The 26,745-nt window shown below is 44.3% G+C and overlaps 1 protein-coding gene across 1 annotated transcript in view; it reads right to left on the bottom strand.

The window, feature by feature from the left end:
- LOC147622003 (ras-related protein Rab2BV-like) overlaps positions 1-16,573 on the bottom strand; it is a 53,149-nt gene extending 36,576 nt beyond the window's left edge. The window contains exon 1 of the mRNA XM_086823044.1: positions 16,261-16,573. Within this exon, the coding sequence (XP_086679170.1) occupies positions 16,261-16,449 (189 nt within the window). The 5' untranslated portion in view covers positions 16,450-16,573. The remainder of the gene's footprint in view (positions 1-16,260) is intronic.
- Positions 16,574-26,745: the final 10,172 nt, after the last annotated feature.

Raw genomic sequence — 26,745 nt, 5'->3', positions numbered from 1 at the left:
GAGAAAAAAGCATGTAGGTCACCCATATGTTATGTTAGTCACATAGAAGCATACAACAGAAGCCGTGCACAGCCACACGTGTGGCAGCATTTATGTCTATTTACAGCATGGCATGGGCAGATTTAATAGGCCCCTTTTTATATATATTGGCTATTTAAAGGGGATTTTTCCTCTAGAACTGGCTGATAGCTATATGGAGGCTGACTTGGACATATGCACCCATATATAAGGCAGCCTTCAGCCCCCTCAATAATCATCTCATTCCCCAAGAGTTCATGAAGCATTTTAGTGCGCATGTGTGCCTAAAAGCCTTCGGGTTTTCTAGAGCAAACAATTCATTTCCACCAAGCAAGAGATTTCGACAATTGTATTCTTCATTTCCATTCCCTCGGTTTCGTCTTTTTCCTGGCGTCTTGCCTTCCCTCATTCTTGCAAATGAAAAAGCGCGAATTATTCTTCTTCTTCCGTTGATTGATTGAAACTTTTCTTGACTTGCGATAGGTCTTAGCATTGTTGTAGGTTCATTAACCACATAATGGCAATCCTACTTTGTGGTGAAATCCACGGTAACGGGTGATATTAATTAATCATTTGATATATTGCTATTTTTCTCTCTTTAATTCCGAATCAACTAGGAATTTGTTTCAACGTACTATTGTGCTAATCTGGTCAATTTAGTGTTATCACCAGGACCTAATTAATCACGAACCCAAGTGGCTTTTTTGGGTCCAATTCCAAAGATTTAGGTTGAGGCAAGTCTGACTTATTTATTGGAAACTGATTTGGTTCCTGGAATATATGACGTGATTTGTTTCTTTTCTCCCTGTTTTCTATGTAGAATGTCATTTCAACGATTCGCATGATTCTCAATCCATGGGGGCGGTAAGAGAAACCTATAAGCCTTGGCCATAGACAATTGGTAAAAAGGCACAGGAGTATATCGTGGAAGTTGCCTATCAAAACGCCAATCTTGAAGTCTCCCCTCCCTATCTCCTCAAGCATTGGGACTGGCAGAAAAGGTTGCATCATTTCCGAAATGACTCTCCAGATTGGCCTGTAATGCATCCCCAGATTACATTGCCTAACGGCTCGTGGAAAGGTAAAAACATAACCATTTTCATCTATGATGTCACATACGTGATGAATCCTCAATGTAGACAGATTGTATGCCTTTCTTGGATGAGACAAAGCAAGCGGTCAATCAAATATTGTGCTCCTGTGAATACTCTACAGTAACATTGAGTTATCCGGATTCGGAGGCCTACCGGACCATTGTAGATGGCATAGGTTAGCTTGCCAATCTTGAATAAGAGCAATCGCATATGAAGAGCCTAGAATATGGCCAGTGAAACGCCCAAAGACTATAACATCATAATTGATAATCCAATGTTCATATGCATCTGTACGCATGTTAGTGCACATAGCTCCCAACCTACGTGCCCATGGCTTGACTTGCTCTGTAGAAGATTGGTCTTCCTAGCGAGTATATGTTAATGAATATTAACGACATTGAGTCCACCATGCATTTTGGGTGAACATACAAGCTCTTGCCTTAACAAACGTAGTCCTTTTCTATCCGCTTTGGTTTCCATAGGCATTCCATTGCTTTAGACATGAAATTATCAATTTGTTTATAGAACCAAGGTAGTAGCGGAAGCACATATGCCATTATAATTGACTGCACTATCCACAATCGCACATGTAGAGGCCATGTAGATAATTTCCAATATTCAATTTTATAGTGCAATTTGCCCATCACCCATTGAGTCTGATCCTTTAAAGACAACTCCCAACCACTGGGATAACCGAGATGCCTGACTATCTCATTAGGTGGCACGATCTGACCTAGCCACAAAATCTAATGCTAGTCATAATTTTTCAAAGGGAGCAACTTGGATTTTTCAAAATTCACATGCAATTCTACAGCCAAACCATAGAGGGATAGTGCTTTCATGAGAGCCCTTACATCAGCCTTCGAAAGAGTCATCAGCATATGCTTGCGCTAGAAATTGTGTACCATCTGTTAGAGTTGCACAATGGGGAAGCAAAACAAAGGAGAGAGGGAGAGATGGCAGAGAGAGAGAGAGAGAAAGAAAGAAAGATATATCAATTGTCTACCAAAGACCCAATGGGCCTATGAGACCAAAGTGATACAATACATCATGGAATGGAAAATAAAATAGAAACAAAACATAAACATATCTATCTCTCTAGGGTGATACAAAACTGCACAAATTGTTTTAGAATGGCCCCCCTAGAGCCATTCTACCATGCACAATTTTCTTGAAAGAATGGCCATAAGGAATTTCAAAGCACGTCATCAATTTTAGAATGGCCTAAGGACCATTCTATACCCCTTGTGCCAACTATTGGTGCATGTTAGAGTGGCCATAGGGACATTCTCTACCCATGCATGCATAAAATATCAGTATTGTGCATGGTAGAATGGCCCTAGGTCCATTCTATACCCCTTGTGCCAACGCTTGGCGAATATTAGAGAAATTATAGGGCTATTATCTATATATGCATGTATAAAATATCAAGATTGTGCATGGTAGAACTTGACCCCTTTGCAAATTGCTATACTTACAGAGAAGAGACCGATGTAGGGAAGGACCCACCCTACAAAGATGCTAAAAACAAGCTATTAAGCTTGAAGATGATCTAAACTAGATACATATGATGGCCACAATCAATAATTGGGGAGCTAGAGGATCTACATGGGTTACACCTGATGGTGAGCTAGAGGATCTACATGGGTTACACCTGATGGTGAGCTAGAGGATCTACATGGCCACAATCGATGGTTGGCAAACTAGAGAATCTACATGGGAGCTAGAGGATCTACATGGCCACAATCGATAGTTGGCAAACTAGAGAATCTACATGGGAGCTAGAGGATCTACATGGGTGACACCTGATGGTGAGGAGCTCCCTAAGGCTGTGACACCAAAAGTGATACAATAGTGTCCATGTAATCTCATCATGGTACAAAAGAAAACAAAGACAAGAGCTATGAGCGTGGGATGTCAAATCCGAGCCATATGATACAAAGTGGGACCATCATCATCGTACAATCTATGGAGCTAACCCCCTTGGGAGGGGGAGGGGGAGGGGGAGGGGGCCGTCAAGGATATCGAGCATGAGGTTAACTTGTAGAAGGCTTTGCAGATCCGCCGGGCATGGGAAGGTGGCTTTGTGCCTCTCCATGATCTCCTCAAGAGGTTTACACAAGGCTTATGCTCGCCAAGAGATGGGTGGAGACAATATGCGTTGAGAATGAATGGATACAACAAAAGGGGAGAGGGGCCTTTATATACATATTTTAACACCCCGTCTGCACCTCATAGTGAGCAAATGTCTGAAGAAGAAACGTGATGAAGACGCGACCATGGATACCCCAATATTGCAGATACTGGATACATTGCAGAAGATGCACCTGCCAACCTGTCTCCTCAAAACATAATGCCACCTGAACATTGCTTGGCTCCGAATTCCCACACGAGTGTGCAATGAACTCCCAAGTATAGAATGATGAGTTGTCGGACATACCACGCCCATAATCTCCCAACAATGGACTGTGAATACATCACATCCCAAAACCTCAAACAATGAACTTGGAACACATCCATTCCATAATGTATGCTACACCAAGCAATGAATTTGAAACGCATTCAATCTCAATCCATAGCTATCAAAGCTGACCTTGTCCTACCAGATTTTTTATTTTTATCATGCTTGGAACTTTGACTTATGGTTCCCATGCACCAAAATTTGGAATTGTTAACAGCCCCCTCTCCCGCCCACAAGCCTCTTCTGGCTAGTTGCACATGGGGGAAAGCATATCCTCAAGCACACTGTCCAAGTCCTCCTAAGCCGGGGGGGCCTTGGGAGCACTGGAAGTAGAAGATGTTAGAAGTCATCTCCTGTCTAGATTATACACCAGGGCCTTTGTTGTGGGTGTGCCCCCCCTTATCAGGTGTTTTATCATTTTTCCTCACTCCCCGTATTTTTCCCCTATTTTTTCCCATTTTTTTGTGGCATGGGAGGCAGTCTAGTAGTGGCAGGAGGACCCTGAGCCTGGCCGACTGCATCTGTGACATGGCCGACTGCAGTGCATGAGTCGTGGGTCTCTACTCGTGCTGGCCGACCCATTCAGATGCTCGCCGACTGTGTTTATCCAGTCGTGGAGGTTCCTGTGTCCAGTCGGCTGCCCTACAGCACGCCGACTGCTGATGTGGGGGCATATATATAGGCCCCTAGCCCCATACCACTCTTTGTATCATATTTCGGGATCTTCTTGTGTATATCAGAGCAGAGTTACACGCCTACATCTATCTCTCTCTTGTGCTGTTTTCTACCTGCGCTTTTTGCTCTTGTGTTCCCACATCTGGTCATCATCTCCGCTGCATATTCTGACATGGTATCAGAGCCCTAGGCTCTAGATAGGTCTTGGGATTTGTGTGAGCAAGAGGGGGACTGTTTTGTGGCTGATTGGTGGACTGTTTGGACTGTTCAGGAAGAGGAGAAGCAAGAGGAAGGCGGGCTGATTTGCTGGACAGCCACTTGCAGGTTTTAGTTCTTCTTTGTTCCCACCCACCCACCCTTTTCAGAGTACATCCCCGCTATGGCAGATCTGTTTGAGATGGCCAAGAGACATGTGAAGGTCCCGACACTCCCCATGTTCCCGGTGGACCGTCAGTTGGACGGGAGCAACTACGGCATATGGAAGGTGATGATGGAATCTGTTCTGGAGTCGTACGACCTCGCCGATTTCGTCGTCGTTGGTGTTCCACGGCCGGAAGTAGAGGAAGGGGAGTTACCGTCGATCCGAAAGGACCGGGAGGCCCAGACACAGATGTGGGATCGTGTCAACGCCAGGGTCCGTTCGTTTATTTTCCTCAACTGCACACCACAAGTAATCAATCATGTAAAGCACATGACGCTGGCCAGAGGTATATGGCAGCATTTGGCCTCACTTTACAACAAGGTATCGCCCATGAAGAGGATTTCCTTGGAAGTACAGATGCGGGTTATGAACCCTGCAAAGTCGTCGACGATGCGGGAGCATATTAACAAGCTGCAGGCTCTTCAACAAAAAGTTCTTCAGGCTGGGAAGGAGATATCGTCAGAGGACATGGCCATCACGTTGCTGTCACACTTGCCCTCTTCGTACTCAGCATTTTACTCGTCGTTGATTACCAGTGGCAGGCTCAGCACCATCACGTGGGAGGAGCTTGTGCCCATGGTCCTGGACCAGGAGGAACGATTCACGAACCCTCCTCAGGGTGGAGGTTCGGAGGCCTCAACTGGCCAACGGTCGAAAGGCCGTAACTCGGGCAAAGGGAAGGCTTCATCGGAGAAGTCTTCTGAGAAGAAGTCCGACGCTGACCGCGAGAAACTGAAGGCAGAGAGGACCTATAATGATTGTGGCGAGAAAGGCCACTATTGGAGGCAGTGTCCCAAGCGGAAGATCGAGAAGGGTGAAGATTCCTCAGTAGCAATCATGAAGACTCCGGCTTTTGTGCACCTGGAGGTGATGGACACCGATTTTTCATTTTCTTCAGGCAGAGAGGAGATTGGAGGACTCTCCGCAACGCATACTCGAGAGTGGATTCTCGATCGTGGTGCTTCCAGGCACATGACTCCTTCTCGTTCCGGTTTACAGGATCTCTGCAAGCTTTCTGGTCATATTCTTATTGGGGATACGTCCACTATCCCAGTTCACAGTGAGGGCAGGATGGAGATAGTTCCCGATGGCAGAGGGGGGAAGCATTCCTCCCAGGTGTTGTATGTTCCAACACTTGGTTTTCATCTGTTGTCAGTGCATCAAGTTTGCAAGACTGGCGTACGGGTGGAGTTTGATGAGCATTTTGTTGCTCTCCGGGACAAAGCAACAGGCCAAGTGGTTTGGGAAGGCGGAGTGGAGAATGGAGTTTACAGGCTTTCAGCACTCTCTCTCCCAGGTCCTCAGGTTTGTGATGAGTGGCAGTCTGGTAATGGCCACTTAAGTGTGGATATGCTGCAGGTGCGGGCTTTCCGGGACCAGATGGTGGATAGCTTGCCAGTAGATGGCAGCAGATGGCAGGAACTTTCCAGAACTGATGTTGGTAGTTCTTGTGTTCGTCAGTCAGAGGAAGCTGAACAGGTCACTTATGCTCTGATGTCTCGTGGTGTTCGGGACATAGAACTTCCAGTAGTTGAGGATGTTCTTTCCACGGGACCTTTCGGAAAGCCAGGCAGGTGACAGGTGCTTACTTGCAGAAGGAGGTGGTTTCTCCAGGCTTTGTGGTTCCAAATTCAGAGGGGGTGGTTGACAGGTTTCATGAGGCTTCGAGGACTTGGGAAAAATACTAAACGGACAACCCTGCTGAACAGATTTCCCAAGATGCCAAGAGGCTGAAAGTTCACCACCCAAAATGCATTTGGTTGTTCCCTCTTGATAAAGCCAAAAAATGACATTTTTCATTCTAGGCCCAAAGCCCATTCTATCCATTACTTGAGCTATAAAGTTCCAATGCACTGTGTCAAAGGCCTTGGCTATGTCTACTTGCATGATGAGAACATCCTGTTGTATACTTGGCATATTCAATGCCTATGTATGCATTTGTTATATTGTTAGTGAATCCTACTGTATACCTGGCCTATTCAATGCCTATGTATGCATATGTTATATTGTTAGTGATTTGTCTTCTAGGGACAAATCCATACTGCACTCAATGTAAACCTGCATGTAGGACACCCTTTATTCTATTAACAAGCATCTTGGTGACCAATTTGTATATGATAGGCATTAAGGAGATGGGACGCCAATCCAATATAGTTTCACTGAGGTGTTTTTTGGGCAACAATTTCAGCAAACCTTCTTCCCATGAGCATGGCAATTGTCCAACATTCCAACAATGATTTACCATAAGTAAGATTGGCAATTTCAAGATATTCCAAAACTTTTGAAAGAACTCCATAGTCAGGCCATCCCAGCTTGGAGACTTCCATTTGCCTAGACCTTTTATAACATCAAGAGCCTCTCTTGAAAGTGGTAAAGGGGCAGCAAACATGCGAGAAAAATATTCATGGCAAGCTGAGCTTTAGTGCATGTCCAAGTACCATCTGTTCTTTTGACCCTTGGAATGCAATGTTTTTGTCCGGAAGTATGCAAGCCTTTGAAAAAAGACTTTGACGAGCAGCCTTATCAAGTAATGGCTTCTGTCTTGCCCTACTTTTCCATTTATTAAGCTTATGTTTATCATTATGGTAGAGGCAATTTTCAGCTTGTGTTAACAGCTGCTATTTGTCATTATTCAGCTCTCTAAGCTGACTAATTTTAGTGTACTCTTGCATTGCAATTTTGGCTTGTTCTAATTGTCTTGTATTCTCTCCTATATACCATCTGCCATAGTCCTATATCACAGCTTGCATTCACGTACAAAATTGAACCAATAAGTATCTATATCCTCTTGCATATGCATGACAAGGGAATGTACAGCTGGACGTACCAAATGAGAAAAATGAGCATGTGACAAGTAATTGTTGTTAATCATAAGTAGCCTTTTGTTAGGTGATGGACAATCATTGTCAGCCATGCCAAAGTACAGGCCAAGCCATAGCGGCGAATGATCAAAGAGACACAATGTGTGATCAATCCACATTTTACATGTGTGTGCAGTATACTGAGCAGCATTGAGAAGATACCATCTGTCTAAGCATGCCCACTAATGCGAAACCAAATTATGATGAAAAGTATAACCCTTTTGATGTGGCATAAGCTGTGCCCACAAATCACATGCATTTAAAGAAGTCATTGTCCGAGCCCAATCTTGCTTTTTGGAACACATCATGTGAGAACGGTGAGAGGTGTTATCATGAAAGTTTGGCGAATTTTTGAAATCCCCTGTAATAAAAGCGTTTGAAATCCATGAATATGTTCGTAAAGAGCGCCACATTGCAGCTCTATATGCAGAAGTTTGCAATGCATAAACACTTACAAATTCATACAGCTCTCCTGCATTCACACATTGCACCACAACCCAGCGACCATTTGGATCATTGTAAGCTAGTATAGGCTGCAACTATTATAAGAGTGCCAGAGAAACCTTGGGTTTCCGCATAGAAAATATGATATCCAAAGAAGACCCCTTGTCTTCCAGCAGAACTGTGCTGATTATGTTCTTGCAAACAAACCACACGGAGATTCATAGTATTTACATATGACCAAAAAAGCCTCCATTTATTTACATCACAGAGGCCTTGTATATTGTAAGTAAAGCACTTGATTGGTATGAACATATGCACAATACGAATTGAATACAATCAGTGTTCCAAAGGATACATAATCTATTTACATTCCTAGAAGATCTGGGAACATACAACCTTACCTAGTGATTTTGCCAAGAAAGGCAATGTAGGACACATATACACTGGGAGATCCACCACTTCTACCCACATAGGGCATCTATGCTTGATAAAACTCTGATAATCTTTGGTGGGCGACCAAGGTTAAACATGCACCATTTACTGTCCAAAGAACAAAGGCGACTTTTCCAACAACATGTTTTTGGATTTAGTAAGAATTACCTCATAAAAACCTTGTGCTGCAGAGTAAACCCCCTCCACGAAGCATCCCCCAAGTATGGCTTTTATCCATTGACCAACATCTGTTGTAGCACGCATTTTATCAGGGAAAAAAAAGAATTATTGCTTTTTGTGACAATGTTGTTACAAGATCAAAGAGAACATGGCCTGGGATTTTCAAACGAAAATTTGGCACAGGCACATCTCATGCTTGTCGAATATCTGCAAATCCTTCCTCAAGAGTGTCACAAAACTGTTACGATTCCGGATTGTCACAACAAAGAGGCTGCAATTAGATTGTAATTGTCTGTGCTTGGGCTCAATGTTGGCATCCACAGAATCACACATAGAGCTATGGAGGATGAAATTTCATCATCATAATGGAGTGTGTAAAAGAGAGAGAGAGCTCAAGTATGCCCCCTGCCCCCCCCCCTCCTCTGGAGCGAAGGTGGTGACTCAGTGAGACCTGACGCAAAAGAAGCAACTAGCCTCCAACTCCACCACATCACTGCAAAGAGGCGACCTAGCCATGCGCACATCCCATGCCATAACTATTCCCTCAATCAGCTTATGACCAAAACTAAGATTAATACTTTTGTTGTGCCTAGACCTCCAAAGGGTCGGGAAGTTGTGCCATGATCGTAGGTCTTTTGTTTCATCTATTATTATCCGAGTTGGGTGATGTGGTCGTTGGGTCCAACTGGACTCAACATAGGTGACCAACATATCACACAAATGCCCCTAGGTAATATATGTAGATAGCTCAACAGCTTCCCATCATATTCACATCATAACTTTTGAGATCTATCTTCACTACATTAGGTGCCCTTCTTTCACAATGCATACAGCCTCCTTCCCAATGTCATTCCAAATGACCCATAGTCTCCTTAGGGCTGGTTAAAGGCCTAGGCTTGCCTTCATATCCATGGGCTCCTTAGTGGCTCTTGGACAAGCCTTAATGGCTGTCCATGAGATAGCCTTCTATAAAGCCTGTTTCCTAACCTAGACTGGTGTCCATGCTTGGCTTGATATGTCTCAATAGCCTTCCGAACCTGTGCAAAGGTCGTATCCAAATCTTGAACAAACTCATCCGCATGGAAGATCTCTTCCTTGGTCTTCAAAATAGGCAACAACAATGGTTTGCCATAAATAATCTCAAAAGGAGCTTTGCCTATCAAAGAGTGCATAGTGTTATTCTAGGCAAACTCAACCAATGGCAAGTACTTCTCCCATTGATCCTTTGCTTCGAGAGCATAATACTTTAGCATATCCAAAATAGTGAGGTTGCCAATCTCACTTTGCCCATCTGTTTGAGGATGATAAGCCGAAGAAAAATTCAGCTTTGTCCCCATGTTGTCAAAAAGTGCGCTCCAAAAGAAACTAGTAGTCCGAGGATCTCTATCCCCTACAATGAATTTTGGTAATCCATGATGCTTGAAAATCTACTAAATAAACAATCTTGTCATATGATTTGCACGGATGGTCTTCTTCACTGGAATGAAGTAGACTTGCTTACTGAACCTGTCAATAATAGTCCATATTCCATCATTCCCAAATCCTGACTTTGGTAATCTAAAGATGAAGTCCATAGCAATATTTTTCCATGGAATATTGGAAATTGGCAAAGGTTGTAATAATCCTGCAGGTTTTTGTCGATCAAACTTGACCTTCTGACAAACCAAACGTTCTCGAACATATTGCTCAATATCCCTCCTCATGCTAGGCCAAAAGAAATAACTCTCCAAAGCCTAAGTTGTTGTCATGATACCCTATGTCCCATATAAGGTGAGGCATGACATTCTTCCATTACTTTTGGTCTCAAATCCTTGGTCACACATAAACCGGTTTGCATCATAAGAAACCCTTCCTTGATGACATAAGAAGTCACCAAGTCTCCATTCTACAACCTGTCCTAAATGTCCTTGAAATCTTCAATTGTAGCATAAAGATCTTTCATCATAGTAAAGTCCAAATGATTCTTTACTAATCTCATCACCATGTATCTATTTAGGCCTCAATAACAACCTCTCTGCTAATCCTAACTAAGCTCACAATTGCTGTCAGAGCCACCACCTAAAATCTCGCCGATCGCGCCACCAATCTCGGGCAATGTTAGTGGAGAGGGCTCCGCCTCCGCCTAGCCCGTCGGCAAGGCCGCTGCATCTTTGGGTAGTGCAACTGCCGGGCGAACCACCACCGTCAACCTTCAGCTCGCCATTGACTACTCCTAGCTCACCACCTTCTGCTCCTATGCCAGCTTTGCCACCACTTGCAACTCCACCACCTGTAGCTCCGCCTTCAAGTGGTTGCCCATCTCCTGGCCACCATTAGTTCCACAACACCTACTTCACTCCTGTTATGCACTTGCTAAGCTCTTTTGTTCTCCACCTTTGCCCTATAAAAGCTTTCACCACCATGGCACTACCAACATCTGCAGTACCTTCACTTGTTGGTGACTGATTCTCAAGAAGTGGATTCCTCACATGACAAACAAAGATGCAGACTGCGAACTATCAACTTGCCTAGAAGGGCACTTCTCTGTACTGCAGGGTCTATAAGGTCAAGGCCACCCTGCTTCTATGGCTGACTCTCCAAGCCACCTAGTGCGAGTTATAGATCCCAGTGGCCTTTATAAGCTCTAGTGCTAGTTATAGAGCCCAATGGCCTATATAGGCAAAACCCAAGTCCAGTATTGCCCTCAAGGTATGCAACGGTGTCATCTTATAAGTCGTCTAAGAGGGTGATGAGTCTCCACTGGGGAATCTCAAGTCTATCACCTCTCTCCTTCTGGATGAGGTAGCTAAGACCCTCTTCAGTGCACTCGAGTAGGAAGCCAAACTGCATAACCTCATTGAAAGTTGCCTTGATGCTAGCCTTCATGGGACCCCAATGCTGCATGAAGAGAGAAACCCGGAGTCCGTCCTCCCCAAGGCACTTCCTATGAGGGCAAGCAGAAGAAAGCCAATGATGTCTGGAGTGAATCTAAAACACAAGGTTAAATGTGGTGCCATACCCTCTTTTGGGCGGGCCTCCTCACGCGCTAGGGGAGTCTAGCTCAGCAAAAAGCAGGGTGTGGTGATACTCAGAGGTGAAGTCCCGAATCACGAAAAGGGGGGAAGGGGGGGGGGGGGGGGGGGCATAATCGATCCATTTCATCTCCTCAAGGATTGAATGCTCGTGGTGGAAATGGGGCCCAATGGTGTCGAAGAAATCTTTAGCTTCATACCAAAAGGAGGCACAAGCATGATATATGTGCTACACTCTTTGCTCCTCCAAGGACAGGAGTGCAATACGGGCTGTCCTCCAACCCAAGGGCTATGTGGGATCTGCTCTAGAAGGCACTAAAGAGAGGCTCGACTGCAATGTAAGCCTCTCTTGCGCTCTCTGAAAGCATTGAGCCACTCTTGGGCTGCTATCTCAAGAAAGTGGCTAACCTCCTAGAGGGCGTAGTCCAAGGTCTCTACAGCATGCTAGGGGGAGGTGTGTAACACGCGGAAGCTCTGGGAATCTTCTTTCAGAAGTAAACACTACTGGAAACATGCTGATGTAAAACGCAGACGTAAAGGGAGAGTAGAGAGAGAGAGAGAGAGAGAGAGAGATATGGCTGGAAATTCAATATATTTCATATGGTACAAAGGTACTTTTCTACAGCCCTACGCTGCCTTCATACAAAAGGTGAACATCACCAAAATCTACTCCTATACTAGGGAATGAATGAATTCTACAATGAGCATGTGCCCCTTTTATAGCCCCTTTGGAGATCTTGGAGTGCTGGCCGACCAGCAGTCGGCCAGCCAACTAGCCACATAAATCCATAAAGCTGCGCCTCTTGGTCTTCTTGCTATATCTTGATGCGCTTTCAGCCACCTTGTTATCTGGTACAACCAACGCCTTTTGTAAGCAGCCGACAGCAGCTCCCATGCCTTCCATGCCCTTGCTCCAAGTCCACACTGCCAAACAGCACTTTGTGCTCCATGTCCTAGCTCTACTGCTCTTTTTCTGGCTGTCCCCTTCTGGACTAGCTCCAAAGAATGTCCATGGCATTTCATGCACATGACATCCCCCTCTACTAAACTTGATGACGGGATTCCAACTTGTTCTTGGATGACTATCATCATCCCATTCTTTTCCCGAAGTCCCTCTGTCATCCATCCATCCCTGGCAACCCTTTTCTCTGAAAACCCAGCTCGGTCTCCAAAACCACTCTGACTCTGAATAAGATCTATGCATCTATTCCATCCAATCCCCAATCCGTTCCTGCCCTGACTTTGAACACTGTCTTGGTCTTCATTCTTGAGAAATGAGTCTGGCACTCTCACATCACCCCTTGGAGGATAATCCTCCCTTGGGACCGTTGCCCGAGAACCTATCTGGCTCACAGGACTGCCATCCCCTCTAGCTTTGTGGAACACCACCAACAAACCTCCTCGAAGCTCTTCCCGTTCCTGTGTTCCTTGCCTTGGGCTTCGTACCCATGTACTTTCCTGTACCTTGGACCTGTACACCATCATATGGGACTAAATCAGTGTTTAGCTTTGCTGAGCTTGATGCTCTGATACCAATGTAACACGCGGAAGCTCTAGGAGTCTTCTTTCAGCTCTAAACACTACTAGAAACATGCTGATGCAAAACGCAGACGTAAAGGGAGAGTAGAGAGAGAGAGAGAGAGAGAGAGAGAGAGAGAGAGAGATGGCTAGAAATTCAATATATTTCATATGGTACAAAAGGTACTTTTCTTACAACCCTAGGCTGCCTTCATACAAAAGGTGAACATCATCAAAATCATCTCCTATACTACAATGAATGAATCCTACAATGAGCACGTGCCCCTTTTATAGCCCCTTTGGACATCTTGGAGTGCCGGCCGACCAGTAATCGGCAGGCCGACTGGTCACATAAATCCATAAAGCTGTGCCGCCTGGTCTTCTTGCTATATCTTGATGCGCTTTCAACCGCCTTGCTATCTGGTACAACCGACGCCTTCTGTAAGCAGCCGACAGCAGCTCCCATGCCTTCCATGCCCTTGCTCCAAGTCCACACTGCCAAACAGCACTCTGTGCTCCATGTCCTAGCTCTACTGCTCTTTTTCTGGCTGCCTCCTTATTGACTAGCTCCAGAGAATGTCCATGGCATTTCATGCACATGACGAGGTGTAAGTGGACCATAACTCCTTGATCTGCTAGTAGACGAATGATGGGAGTTCCGGATCCAAGCTACCTGCTCGCAATATTGGTGCTAAGGATCAACCAAATGAAGAATCATCGAGGCATGGTCGGAAAAAGGATGCCTACCCACCATTCCATCTTTGTCACAACCCCCCTCATTCACATAGAAGCGGTCTAATTGGGACAAGGTAGAGTTGTCCATCCGACAATCCGAGTGGGAGAAAGAGAGGATGAGGCATCTGGCCTCCAAGTGGTGCCAAGTATCCTGGCCTTTGATGTGAAAAGCAAGCTACTCCCACATCTAAGGGGGGAAAACCCTAGCGCACCTAAATATAAAAGGTGGTGTGATCCACTGGTCTGCTACTCTATTATGAGTGTAGATGTTGAGGAGGCCAAGTTTGGTCTCCCAACCTTGAGAATCAACCACTTTGCTCATCTAGGGACTATCGTGCCTATGTCCACCACCTGGGAAGCCACTAACTAATACATACTCCACCTTGGTTCCCAAGGGGCCCAAAAGCACAGGACCAATAGATGTGGCTCCAATCGAGAAGAAACTTCCCACAATGATGTGTGCGGCCCGACAATGAGTTGATGCTCTTGAATCATGAGCACATCAATGGTTCCTCCCACTCGTGAAGCTCCGTCCTGTCAGACGACTTGCGCCTCTAAAGCCCGAGGCTCAAACCATGGAAAGGACCACTTGGGTAGCCAAATGGTGACAACTTGCTAAAGAAAATGTGAGTCGTTGAGGCAAGGGATCGACACCTGGTGGGGTACATTCTTCAAAGAGGCTACAAGTATCTAGAGCGTGGAGAATCTTACTGCCCGAGCGACTCTATCTGCCACTTGGGGAGGGAAGGGGGTGGCTGCTCAAGCACCTGATTCAGGATGCATTCAATCGTCGGAAGAAGCACAAGTACTCCGTGGGAACCCGGAGGAAGCAAACGAAGAGACCGGGAACGAAAAGAAGGGGAGAAGCAAGGAAAACAAACCACTCCGGCTGGGGATAGAGGGCACCAAGGCAAAGAGGGAAAAGGAAGGCAAACAGAGGCAGGGACGGGTTGGCTACACACAAGGGCATGCAAGGGCGAGGAGGGGCGGGGCGAGCAAAGGCAAGAAGGGCTGGGGCATAAGGCTGCGCACAGGAGGTGACCAGGGTGGGGCGGGGCGGGGCAGGGCGGGCGGGCGAGAGGGGGGGGGGGGAGCGGGTTGGGGCAAGAAAGGCAACAAGCAAAGGGCTGCATGTGAAAAGGGTAGGTGGGAGACGAGGTCACGAATAGGGCGTAGGGTAGAGGGCGAGGCAGGGGTAGAGGCGGGAACTGTCCCATCGCTCCGGCTTTCCGCATTTACGAGAATCCAAAGCTTGCCGGTGAAAGGTGATTGCTCCACTCAGGCTTGCTTCGGCTTCTCCATCTCTACCCAGATTAAGAAACATGTAACATTCTCCCTTCTCAGTACCGGTCCGGGCCTTAAGCCACCACGGAGGTCCGGGCTGCCTTCTGTACTATATTACAGAGCATGTGCCACCCGCGGCCACGGGGTCATGAGTAGGGCATAGGACAGAGGGCGAGGCAAGCAGAGAGACCACATTGGGGAGGCGGCTAGGTTAGATACAAGGGGGCTTCAGGGGGCGGGGAGGGGCGGGGGGGGGGGGGGCAGGTCACAGTCGGGAGCTCCAAGCTTTTGCTATTTTTTATTCATGAATATCAAAAAAAATGGAAAATTGTGGGAAATTAGAAAAAAAATTTGGGAGAAAATGTGAAAATTGGATGAAATTGAGAAAAGTTTATGAGAAAATTATGTATATGGGGGAAAGAGAGATTACCACATTCATTGTTGGGGAGAGAGAGAGAGAGAGAGAGAGAGAGAGAGTTATATTAACGTCTAAGGAAGACCCCATGAGTCTATGAGACCATAAGTAATACAATGGTACCATGGATATACTGAGCCATGAAAGAATTGAAAAGGAAATGAAATCACCAATGTTTGTATACATCCAGATAGAGACGGTTATCCTATGATCCCTCCTCAACCAGTACCAATCTCATGGCAGAAAGACGCTGTGATGGGAGCATGTCATGTCCGCGGAGAGCCTCCCAGATCTGTCTGTGTGTGGTGGAGGGTGTCCTAATGCTCTGGGTCGCAGGCGTCTGGCTCACAGAATGGATCTGGCTCTACTCCTCTGGGGCGTGAGAGAGATAGAGAGAGAGAGAGAGAGAGAGAGAGATGGCTACTGTAGAGAGAAGGCGAGAGAACTTACTACAGCTGAGCTTCGAAGGAGATGTACAAAACTGCTGTACGGGACCGACTCACAAGAAACGTGCAGAGCGTAGCATACGGAACTTTTAACACTTTGATAAGACCTTTCTTCTTTTCAGAGGTTGATAAAGTTCAAAGCAGGAAAAGGCCTTTTCTCTTGTGAGTTCAGTCAGATATCAACCAAGCTATCTAGAAAACATCATCCCTGCTGAATCGGATCATCTACAAACACACGCGCGCACACAGCTGGGAGAGTGTATGCCTGGATGGTGCGGGTGGCGAACTCGACTCCGATGGTGGACTTGGACTCGAGGTGGAACTCGTTGCGGGTGAAGCGGGAGAGCAGGTTGGACTTTCCCACGCCGGAGTCCCCGATCAGCACCACCTTGAACAGGTAGTCGTACTCCGCCTCCTCGCCACCACCGCCTCTGCTGCTGCCCGCGCGCCGCATACCGCCCCCCTCGCGACTTGCTACTGCCGCTGCTAATGTAAGAAATACAGATGCAGGCACAAATGCGCGAGAGGCTGCGACACAGAAAGAAAGACAGACAGAGAGGTGCCAAGGTTCCAATCATGGGATCGCGCCACTACTAAGCTGGAAGGCACACAGCCGACAAGTGCTTTTCCGACACAAAGGGACCCTAGCGCGCCAACGTGCACGCGCCAAAGAAGCGAACTAGAAGGTTTCAAAAATTAAACGCAGCGAACTATTTTCTCAAAACCTGAAAACCTTCATATATAAGGGAAGCAGCGAACTCTTTTCTCAAAAACTGAAAACCTTCATATATAAAATTAAGAAATTATCAATGAAGAGTTTTTTTTTTATGTATTTGTACTATATTCCCTCAAAATTTTGCAAGTATTGGCACCTTCAAGCTATAAATTTGCACGTATTTTTTAAAATTTAAAGGTGATATTACACCAAACTCGGGTTTTTTTCGAGCACTGAAGGGAAGGCTCCCATTTCCCCAACCCATACTTCGCTCCTTGACTCATGGGGATTATAATTTTGAAGCCAAGAGAAGCCCATTCTTTTCATTAAAAATATCGACAGTACATTTCTTTCTGTGTGCTTGGAAATCAGCACTTGAACTCTAAGTCTACTTTGGTTGATCCAAGGGAACAAGATTGGCAATTCACAATCTCACTTTGTTCACTTTCACCCAATGTTTCATCCACCATCTTATTTATGGTGCAAGGGTGGGCCAGATAACTTGAAGATACCACCTAGGTCAAATCTAGGTACTTAAAATTGCTACTTGTTTGCGATGCTACATTAAGAGTTTCTATCTATTCTATACTTAGGTTTCTTTACTCTACAATGTCGACAAATGCAAGGAGAGAATACAATCACTAGACAAATGCAAATGCTAAGAGTATAATGAGACATTTTTGTTGCAAAAGTATAATGTATTAGGTGGCAATTCAATGCAAGGTGCCTTTCAACAAACTCATCATCCGTAATCTTATATTTAGGGAGGGATTTGTGGGATGACTTCTTGCTTTCCCACATTACCGAGCACTCTACTAGTCACAAACGAAAAAAATTGTGGCTAGCTTCTTCTTCAGTCGTCACTATTTGTGTTTTCCACCCACTACAAAGAAAAAGAGTGCCTACTACGGTAACCTTGTCTCCCCACCTAGCTTCTCCCACACCCACATTCCCTAGGGTAGCTTAGAATCCACACTAGCAAAGTCCATGGGCTCATAGCTCTAAGTCAATAATGGGAGAGCTCATCAAATAACAACTAGTGACTGAGCTTAACAAGACCATTCATTTCATCGAACAAACATCATTCACGCCCTCCCAGGATGTTGGGTGCACTTGCAAGGCAACTCCAACATCATGGTAAAAATCGCCTAAAAGATTCGGTTATTATCAATTTTTGGCTATGACATATCTCTTTTGAATATCTATTTCTTATATTATATCAAGGTCACATTGTTTTTAGTCTTGCATAAAGAGAATTTATTTTTCAAGGTCACATTATGTTGCCTAAATACTAGGTGAATGGTGACCTAATTCCAAATGTAGTTACACTAACCTTTCATGGATGTTGCTTAGGGTTACATTGTTGCTAATCTTATTTAAATAATGCTTACTTTAAGTTGCATTAATCATTCCTTAGTTCTGCTTATGAGAACACTTAAAGCTTGAAGGTGATAATGATTGATAGGTAAGGTAATCTCCTTCATTGCTTGCATGAATCTTCTAATCACTCCATCAATGTTAAGCTTTTATGGTTGTTGCTAAGGTGCTTGCATGAATCTTCTAATCACTCCATCAATGTTAAGCTTTTATGGTTGTTGCTAAGGTGCTTACTGTAGGTGTATAATAGGTTTACCAAGGATAGAAATTGAACTTTTGTATGCTAATTAGATGTACACCCTAAGAGGTAGATCTTGCATATACCAACTTCCTTACTTGTTAAGCTAATGCTTACATTGAGCTTGCATATACATAAGTAGTGATGGGATGATTACACTATGTTTGAAATTACATAGGTGTTGATGGAATGCTTATATTAGGGCTTTCAACAATAGGTTAAATAAGATCTTCTTAATCTTGGATATAAACTAGCCTCTTAAGGAAGTGAAGATACATGACCCATATCTATGCTTAGAATCATCTACACATCTCAAGTTGGCTCATAAGTTAACTATTCTAGGAAAGATTGTAAGGGATTTAGAGATCCACAACTAGAGAAATGGACCCTATTCCTTTTTTTTTCTAAGTTATAAGATAAGGTCCCAAGAACACAAAGGGTCTAAGACAATGAAACCGTATCTCCCAAAAAGCATAATTCTTGAATCGAATCACTCTCAAGGAGTATTTCTTTGAATGCAATGAAAAGTAGTGTGTGGTTCCTCTTGTGAGATTAAATTGAGAATCACATCTAAGAAAAGCCGCAATCAACGAAATCGGACTCCATGATAGTTTTACTTCTTAACAAGTTTCGACCACCTAAAAATTAGGTTGGTGCTTCTCTTATGTTTTGAGAAATCACCAAAGGAATCAAATTCAATTAGTTAATCCTCTTGTGAGATTAAAGAGAGAATCACATCCAAGTAAAGTGGTAATGAACTAAATCGAACTCCATGACAAGGTAGTAAATCCTCTATAGCTGTATTTGGAGGGTAGGGGTCTTACACTTGGTATCATAGCATGATTTAGTCTCTCTTTTTTTTTGGAAAAACTAAATAAACTTGTTGATGATATGTTTCATCATTAACCAATCGATCGAATCTTTTCTTGACTAGATGGCTCAACATCTAGTTTCTGTCCTTTCTTGTGAGGACCAGATGATCGCTTTCTCCTTCACTTACCTTGTTGTCTTTGAAGGATCATGATGATCGGTTGAGCATCTTTAAGTATTTTGTGTAGATGCTCTTCTCAACCTCACTAGATCACCATCTCATGTAGGATTTCAAAGAACGAGTTCACGTCTTTGCTAGGATAACTCTCCTTGTGAGAGAGAACCTTCTCTTACTCCTCCTTCATTGAAAACTTGGGCTAATCACCTGTATGAGACTTTGACCCATAGCTAGAGGTGGTTACATGCTATCCGTGCTTACTATTTATGTACCCTATGATAGCTTAACTATGTATGATGATCGTCCCCCTCAAGAGATCTATATTATGGTATATTAGTTTGATAATATCACCGTGCTTGGTGATGTAGGAGGGATGGACCGATAATGTACTTAAATTGATGATACTTATACATATCTATCTTTTTGGATTTCTAATAGTATTCTTTGTATCTTTTGTAACTTTGACCAAAATATTCTATGATGTTTGATTATAAATTGAGGATCCAGGATTTATTCCCCATGTATCTTATCCTCTTGAAATCTTCTTGATTTTAAGACTTGACCCTCATTGTCGAGACTCCCTGGAATTATAAATTAAGGATCCAGGATTGATTCCCCATGTATCTTATCCTCTTGAAATCTTCTTGATTTTAAGACTCGACCCTCATTGTCGAGACTCCCTGGAATTATAAATTAAGGATCCAAGATTGATTCCCCATGTATCTTATCCTCTTGAAACCTTCTTGATTTTAAGACTCGACCCTCATTGTCGAGACTCCCTGGAATTTCCATGGAAGACAACATGATAGCACTCGCCTTCTAGCACTTTTCCTCCTAGGAGAGCGAGGAACGTGATTGCAAGGAATTTTATCGAGTTATTTTCCCTTGAGCCGAAGAACTAGGAGGAGTTCAACTTCATGTTATCCATAGAACCAAAGTATCTATGTCTCCATTAGAGTGTTAGTCCACCATCTCCAGATTATCCTTGGAGGTTTAGTAAAAACTTGACCTTGATCATGATCTTAGTTAACACGGGAGTTATATATGAAGAAGTATTTTTGGTACACTTTTTCCATCACTAGGAGATTTCCCCCCCCGTGCGTATGTACACCCTCTTATCTACTCATTTTGGGGTGTGTACTTATCTTTTGTATCTAGCATACGTTTGTTAATTCTAATCTAGTGAGTTTGTATGCTCTCAAGCTTCTTTATCTTGTGTGTGTGCATTGTTGCAACCCTAACCCTAATTTCAACAATTGGTATCAGAGCTAGCTTCCTTGACACTTGATCTAGTAGTTTGCCTCCCCCTCACACGACCCTGCTTTTCGGTCTCTGATTGAAATACCCTCTTAAGAGAAGAAGGTATATAATGTAGTGTGTTGTATAGTATACGAAGTATACAAAATTTTTGGGGTCCGCGGTGTGATTTGGGGTGCATTTTAGGCACCGCAAAGTTTCTACAAACGTTCTGGAGAGGCGTCATTTTGGATTGGTTCTGCTCAATTTTGGGTGTTTGGGCTATGCAACGACGACAAAGATTTGGTGTGCAACAACATCTGCAGTGTCTTCAACAACATTGACCATCATACTTTTGCCCCAATAACACTCTATTCTCTACTCTATGTTATTTTTCATACACTTTGTATGTGATTCAGTTAGTTGGTAGTCATCCGGGGTTGCATTCAGTGAATATTGAGTACTTGTTGCAGTGTGTTGAAAGATTTTGCACTTGGTAGACAATCATGGCTGGCAGCAGTAATGTATTCAACATGTTGTCTGTTGAGGACAAACTTAATGGGACTAACTACCCATTATGGTGCTATATGATGAGGCATGCACTGGTTCCTAAAGGCCTTTGGAATGTGGTCAGTGGTAGTGAAACTCGTCGTGTTTCACAACTACTAGTACCACCAGGTACTGCAGGTACATCTGAAGTAGAATCTGATACAGATGTGGCTCCTCCACATGCACCACCAGTACTTCCTACTGCTGCTAAAAAACGGGATAGGATGGAAGAGATGCACATGCATTGCTTTCACTTTCTGTGAAGCGAAGAATTAATCCTCATATTCGGTCATGTAAGACTTAAAAACAGGCATGGGATGCACTTGCTGTGCATTATACCAGGAGCGCAATGAAGCACGTGTTGCATATCTGGCGTAAATAGTTGGAGTCTGAGCACAAGAATAAGGGAGACTCAATGGAAATGTTCTTAAACACCAAGATCAAAGATTTTAAGGAGCAGCTCGCTAGTGTGGATGAGATTTTAAGGAGCAGCTCGCTAGTGTGGATGAGATTTTAAGGAGCAGCTCGCTAGTGTGGATGAGATATATCCTGATAGTACATTGGTGCCCACAGTTCTCAATGCATTGCCAGATTCTTATCAAAGTTTTGCCTCTACCCTTAGACTCATGATGAAGATGAAGAGAAATACAAATGCCCTTACATTTGATGAGCTGGTTTCAGTACTCTTGCAAGAATAGCAGTCTAGGCTACACCATCTATCTAACAGCGGTGGGTTAGCAGTTGGCTTCTTCTAAGCTAGCTCTCATTAGACGATTGGCCACTATGTGTTCCTTGACATTTGAAGCATGCTAAGGGAGCTCACCTTGGCACATTGATGTTCCTTGGTTGGTAAGCTCCTAATGTTTTTTGCATTAAAGTTATCAATTGGTGCATATCTAGCATCAAGTATCTTGGTTGGGTTATGTGGTGTGATTTTTTAATTTCTTTATTTTAATAAATCTCCTCTCTCTCTCTCTCTCTCTCTCTCTCTCTCTCTCTCTCTCTCTCTCTCTCTCGGCTAGATCCGCACCTCGTGTCCCACCAGCTAAGAGTGGAGACTGCCAGATATGGGCCTAGGACGGCTGCACCAGAGGACATGATATGCTAGCTCTGTGTCACACAGAGCCCGAGACAGAGGATCATTACATATGTCGATGCCCTATATACTATGAGATTCGGGGGAGGTTCCATTGCCTCTTCCGAGCTGGGTTCGGACCACTTTCCCGGATCATGGACTTCCTGGATCAGAGATGCCTAGGACTTTTTCTTCTAGAGCTCCATAGACACAGGGAGTCCTTAGTGAGATCCAGATCAGTTGTACTTGCTCGAGGACCAGCACAAAGAGCTCTCACCGACTTCTTCCATATTAGCACTCCGAGGGCCGATCCACCCATCATACCCAGACCACAGGCTAGCGCAAGAGCTTAGCTGAGAGGTGTGACACTTGACAAAGCCACACTAAGTTATGTAGAGTAGCTCGACGCCCCATACCCCATGGCCCTCGCCCGTGGCCATGCCACCACAAGAGGATCCGGGCCATCATCTCCCATCATCGCAGGACCTTCTCGTGCCAACTCAGTTTTACCACCTTGAGCACCATGTCATAGCGGCCCATGAGGGATGTATTAGGGTGATATGAGAGCTCTCTCCTCATGTACCTAGATCAGATTTTAAAGTTCTAGATTTTTGTTATCTTTCTTTATTACTATTTTGTACCCACACAGGATGATGTACCTCATGGTGGATATAATGTAACCTTTTGGTCTCATAGGTCATTTTGACCTTTTGAAGACATTAATACAACTTTCTTTCTCTCTCTCTCTCTCTCTCTCTCTCTCTCTCTCTCTCTCTCTCTCTCTCTCTCTCTCTCTCTCTAATTGGAGAGATAGAGATGTGTGTGTGTGTGTGAAAAAAAAAATTGAAATAATTTGGAAAAACCCCACCTCTCCCCATACCAAGTGGCAAGCTCGCCACTCAGGATGGGAGAGGGGTGGGGTTTTTTAGATGTTAAAACGGTTTGGATGTCCTCATTCACCAATGGTAGTAACAATCCCATGGGGAAGCTCTAGTGTATCAGTTCTTCTTCACCAACTAATTACGCAATTAGTGGACGCAATCTGTCCCTTCCAAGGATGATGCTCTCTTTGATTGTACCTATACAAGGGTCAAATAAAACATGTAAGACACAAGTTTAGTTCTAATGCAAAATTATGCTTCAAATCAATCGACTATTATGGATTGGGAGTCGTTTACCACAAGATGAGGGTAGCTGAAATGGTACTTAGGGGACCTCAAGATGGGTGTGTTTGCTAAAGACTTTTCATATGCCCATTAGCATTATTTTCAAAGATAATTAACTGCTTATATAAGGGTCTAGCATATTTGACATGGCATATAAGAAGAAAAACCTTTTTTAATACCCAAATGTGCGCTATGAATCTCTAAACCCCCTAGCAGTTGATGGATGGTGGTAATTCCAAGATTATACGGATCTTGTTTTTATCTATGAAGATGCCATTCTTTAAAATAATGTGTCCAAGAGGATGACACCATGTTTGACCTAAAATTGGCATTTAAGTGTGTTGAATAAGGTGCGATAGAGTTTACATCTCTTAAATAAAGACTAGTCTAAGATGCTCCTTCCACTTTGAGTGCACATAAAGGTCATTAATGAATATCCCCATGATCTTTCAAAGGAGATCCTTAAGGCTATGGACATCAAGTATTGGAAAGTGATAGGGTAGTAGTCAAGATAAGCATAGGCTCCCCAATCCATAGCAAATAATGTTTTATATTAATGAGCTAGATCAATTTTCCTTAGTTGTAGCCTAGGAATCCATTCGAGAAGCTCTAAGCTTTTGCTCTGACGTCTCTCTCTAACATTGAAAAGATGCAGGGGGGAAGAGAGCTTGAGCTCTTGTTGCAAGCACACACACACACTCACAAAACCCTAATAGAGAACACACAAGGTGAGAGGCTGAAAATCTTCTTCTTCTCTACTCAACACTCAACACGCCATATACAAGATAAGAGTATACATAATATGAAAGGTACTCAACCAATACATACACGGGTTCTCTATAGTGTGAACCCGACTAAATGAGCTGGCGCTATAACTATGCCAGTCTCTAGAATGGCTGTCACACAGCCTGTCATCCCACTGGCCGCATATCACCCAAGATCTCACCAACCATGCCAGTGATGTAAGTGTGGGGCCTATCCCCCAGGCAGGTCATCAGTGTCCACCGCCTCACTAGATAAGCTCGATATCTCAACACTCCCCCTCGAGCTCAACTCCATCTCATGTACACCAAGCGAACCCCTGAATCTGCGGAGCTTCTCTGTACCCAATGCTTTGGTGAAGATGTCAGCTACCTGATCCTCTGTGCTGACATAAACAAGGTCAAGATCTCCTGCCAAGACCTTCTCTCTGACGAAGTGGTAGTGGACCTCTATGTGCTTCGTACGAGCATGAAAGACTGGGTTCCTGGCCAACTGTATACTGCTAATGTTGTCACAGAAAATGACTTGTCTATCCACTGATAGACCCAAATCTGCAAGTAGCTTTCTCAACCAAGCTATCTCACATGCTGCCATAGCAGCTCCTCTCTGTACTCGGCCTCTGTACTGGATAGAGCAACCGTAGGCTGCTTCTTGCTACTCCAAGTCACAGCAGCACTCCCCAAAGAAAACATGAATCCACTGGTAGATCTTCTATCTGAGATACTACCAGCCCAATCAGCATCTGTGTACCCATGTACACATATCTCTGTCCCAGTCTCATAGAATAGTCCACAATGCAACGTAGACCTCACATACCTCAGTATGCGTCTCACTGCATCCAAATGCGGTTTCCGTGGAACCTGCATAAACTGACTCACCAACCCAACAGCATAGCTCAAATCTGGTCTGGTGATCGTCATGTAGATCAAACTTCCTACTATGCGCCTATACATAGTAGGATCCTCCAAGATCTCTCCTGAATCTGCACTCAACTTGCCATTCTGATCCAATGGCACTGAGATAGGCTTACAGCCTGTCATACCATACTTGGACAACATGTCCAAGCCATACTGTCTCCAGTAATCCAATACCATGTGGTGACCTAATCACCTCAATGCCCAAGAAATATCTGAGCTCCCCCAGATCCTTCATCTCAAACTTCTGTCTAAGCAAGATCTTTACATCAAAGATCTCTGCATCATGGTCCCCCGTAATTATCAAGTCATCTACATAGATGACAACAAGCACAACTCCTCTATCACCATGTCTCACATACAGCGAGAAATCTGCATTGGCTACATGAAAGCCAATAGTGACAAGATATTCAGAAATCTTGTCAGACCATGCTCTTGGTGCTTGCTTTAAGCCATACAAGGCTTTCTTCAACCTGCAAACATGCTCGAGGTGACCCACATCCTCATAACCAGGTGGCTGCAACATATACACCTCTTCTTGTAAATCCCCATGCAAGAATGCATTCTTTACATCCATCTGATATAAAGACCATTGCTTTGACGCAGCCACTGCTATTACAACTCTCACCGTTGCCATCTTGGCAACTGGGCTGAAAGTTTCCTCATAATCAATCCCATATGTCTGCGCATATCCTTTGGCTACCAACCTAGCCTTGTACCTGTTTATGCTTCCATCACTGTTATGTTTAACTTTGTACACACACTTGCATCCAATGGCTTTCTTGCCTTCAGGCAATTGCACTAAATCCCAAGTTTCATTTCCATATAGTGCATCCATCTCCTCATCCATAGCTTTCTCCCAACACACATTTCCAACAGCCTCATCAATGCATGTGGGCTCAACAACCTGCACAACCTTTGCCATATATGCATAGTGATGTGCCACATAACCATCATATGTAAATCTCTGCACAGGGTTCTTCACGCTCCCTGATCTTCGCAGCTTTTCATTCATGGCTTCCATAGCCTTCTTTACACCAGGTGTTCTCATAGCTGGGATCCCAAGCTCCTCATCAAGGCTCATATCTAAGCCACTAGACTCTCCATCAACATGAGAATGCCCTGCAGAAATGTCAGGCATACCAAGGGGCTCAACCACTTTCTCTTTTCCTTTACGTGATGTACTAATCACATTTGCAGGACTGGTATTATGACGCAGCCTGCCACTCCATGGTCTATCAACAGACCCACTAGATGAGGACTCTCCTGGTCCACTCAAAGACTGTGATTGCTGACCTGCATTCTGTGCAACCACACTTCCACTCACATCAGCCCCAACAGCTTCTTTTTCAGCAGCATACCAGCTGCTCATCTCATCAAAGACAACATCCCTGCTTACCCTCAACTCACGTGTAGTAGGGTTATAACACCTGTATCCCTTTTGCTCAAGGGAGTATCCAATAAACACACATTTTTTAGCTTTTGGATCCAGCTTAGTTCTCAGCTCATCTGGCACATGTACATATGCAATGCATCCAAAAACTTTCAGATGAGACAAATCTGGTTTTCTGCCAGTAAACCTCTCCTCTGGAGTTACATCATGTATGGCTGCAGTTGGAGTCCTGTTCATGATGTATACTGCTGTAGAAACAGCCTCAGCCCAATAGCTATGCGGCATATTCTTCTCTTCCATCAATGCTCGCGCAATCTCAGCAATGTGCCTGTTTTTC

The sequence above is a fragment of the Cibotium barometz genome, chromosome 29 (assembly GCF_041138505.1).
Source record: "Cibotium barometz isolate CiBa-2024 chromosome 29, ASM4113850v1, whole genome shotgun sequence".
In the NCBI taxonomy this organism is placed as follows: Eukaryota; Viridiplantae; Streptophyta; class Polypodiopsida; order Cyatheales; family Cibotiaceae; genus Cibotium; species Cibotium barometz.
The sequence above is the reverse complement of the archived record's forward strand: the minus strand, read 5'-3'. Positions and strand labels throughout refer to the sequence as shown.